Raw genomic sequence first — 2,266 nt, 5'->3', positions numbered from 1 at the left:
TTTAACCTCGATTGCAACAGGCCACCTCCTGGAGCTGGGAGAACGGAGCTCACCTTCTCCAGGGAAAACAGACTCTGAACACACGGAGTGACCAGGAAGCCCAGAAAACAGAGCACCAACTAGCTGTTCCTCATGATCCTGGAGGAAGAGAGAGGGTTCCCCAGGGAGACAAGAGAAGGGCATTCCAGGCAGAGGGAGCAGTGTGTGAGAAGGCCTGAGGCAGCTGGTATGTTTGGGGTATGCCAAGAAGCCTACTGTATGAGCCTGGGAGAGAGGAGGGGAGGGGAGAAGTCAGATCATGCAAGGTCTTGAAAGCTAAACACAAAAAATTTTAAACTCTATGCTGAAGACATACAGGAGAGAAGTTTTAAGTGAAGAAAGGACAAGAATCTTTCTTAACTGGGTCACAGGTGTACAAGGCACAGAACAGAGCCATGAGCCCCAGGGATGGATACTGACCCTGGTTATCCAGGCTGTTGCCCTGGTTGTACCTGTAGAAGGTGGCACTGATCACCAGGACCTGGGGAAGAAGGGGGAGGGTGCCAACATGGGGCCGTTCCCCCAGCAGCCCACAGCCACGTCTTACTCCCTCTAGTCCCCTTACCTGGTCTTTGCTGTCTTCCATCCACTAGGGAACTAGACCATCTTCTGAAATCTAAGAGAGAATTAGAGGAGCTTCAGCAGCCCCTGAGACTTGGGAAGGTCCTGCAGGTGCCCCCAGTAAGCCAGCAGAGGGTCTCCCTGGAGCGCCCCCTGTCTTCCACTGCAGTGACCTCCCCTCACCCCCATACTAAGAATGTCTGTGTTCCCAGACCATCACCTCCTCACTCAGAGCATCTGAAGTCCATGCCAGACCAGAAAGCTTCAGGACCAGCAGCACCAGCTGTCTCCAGGAACCCTGGTCCCCATTGTTCCTGCGGTAGATGAAGCGTCCCATGGTTTGGTTCCCCACTGTCTCGAAGCCCTGAGCTGGGGTCTGGTACATCCTGGGAAGGAGAGTAGAAACTGACAGAACTCTGGTGGCAGGTCTGACCTTCCTGCTCCCTGCCCTCTCCTCAGGACCCACCTGAAGACTGTGGTGTGTTGGTTGACGTTGTTGTGGAGGCTGGAGGCCCGCAGGATCTTCAAGTTCTCCATTAACACACAAGTCCCACAGTAGAGATCAAAATGGCTCACTGAAGGTCTGGGAATCACCTTGAACAGCTTCTTCCACACTTTGTCCAGTTCACTTGCTGAGTTCGTGCCCTGGAAATAGTAAGAGGGAAGAGATTAGGGGCTGGGACCCAGGTATCAGCTCCCAGTGGAAGGAACGCAGACCTAGGTGGGTGAGACTTCCATCTGGAGGTCAGGGGTTGAGGCTGTGAAGATGGGAAGTGCATTAAGCCAGGGCTGAGGGCAGGGGTTTGGGCAGGAGATGGGGTAGGCCTGGGAAGGACAAGGGATGGGACTGGGCTCAGTGTTGACAACTGACCAACCATGGGAACACAGCATTGGGGGTCATGGACTCTGTTGCCCCCATCAGGTACCCCATGGTCTTCTCATAGAATGCGTCAAACCAGTTCTGTTCTCTGACTGTGTGGTGGCAGAGGGAGTAGTTGAGGGTCCCAGATGGGCAGCCACATTTCCTGGATTTGAACCAAGAGCAGTTGCAATGCCATGGTACCAAGTATATCAGTTTTTCCTGGGGTGCTGATTCAGGTTTCTGATCCAGGCAGGAGGCCATTAGCCATAAGATGAGCACCCAAAAGACCCACAGGACAGAAATCTGCCACAAGTGCTTCATGTCCAGGTGTGGCAGGCAGCAGACTGGCTTCTCTACTCGGGACTGGGAAGAAAGAGGAATGAGGCCACACATAGCCCCACAACTCTCTGTCCTGTTGGCCGCCATGGCTCCCCAACCCTCCACACCAAACCTCCTCCCAACCCCTCATCTCCTGCCTCCCTATCCATTTGCTCACCTCCAAAGAAGACTCTGGCTGAGCCTGCAATGGAAGGTGCAAGGGCAGAGAGATAACATATGGTGTGTTCCATATCCTTCCTGCAGGAGGAAGGCTTAGCTCTCAGTGGGGTCTTCTGTGCCACCCAGTTATATCATAGATGTCATCACAAAGTACACATTGTGACCTCCCTCCTTTAGCTTGCCTGGGCAAAGCCACCAGCCTGTCCTGCCTGTAATACACAAGCTGCCTACACTGAATGTTAGATCCACGAGCACAGAGACCAACCTGTCTGTCTTCTTTACCTCTGCATCCCTAAGACTTAGAAT

At 53.4% G+C, this 2,266-nt stretch overlaps 1 protein-coding gene across 1 annotated transcript; it reads right to left on the bottom strand.

The window, feature by feature from the left end:
* Positions 1-628: 628 nt before the first annotated feature.
* On the bottom strand, positions 629-1,798 carry C21H20orf173 (chromosome 21 C20orf173 homolog). Its single transcript, XM_087444884.1, has 4 exons — positions 1,472-1,798; positions 1,067-1,245; positions 821-914; positions 629-655 (listed from the first exon to the last, which is right to left on the bottom strand). The coding sequence occupies exons 1-4, from the start codon at positions 1,781-1,783 to the stop codon at positions 629-631; spliced, it is 612 nt and encodes a 203-aa protein (XP_087301010.1). The 5' UTR covers positions 1,784-1,798.
* Between the last annotated feature and the right edge of the window lie 468 nt (positions 1,799-2,266).

This window comes from Ceratotherium simum, chromosome 21, assembly GCF_057802395.1.
Source record: "Ceratotherium simum simum isolate JZ-2026a chromosome 21, ASM5780239v1, whole genome shotgun sequence".
Classification (NCBI taxonomy): domain Eukaryota; kingdom Metazoa; phylum Chordata; class Mammalia; order Perissodactyla; family Rhinocerotidae; genus Ceratotherium; species Ceratotherium simum.
The sequence above is the reverse complement of the archived record's forward strand: the minus strand, read 5'-3'. Positions and strand labels throughout refer to the sequence as shown.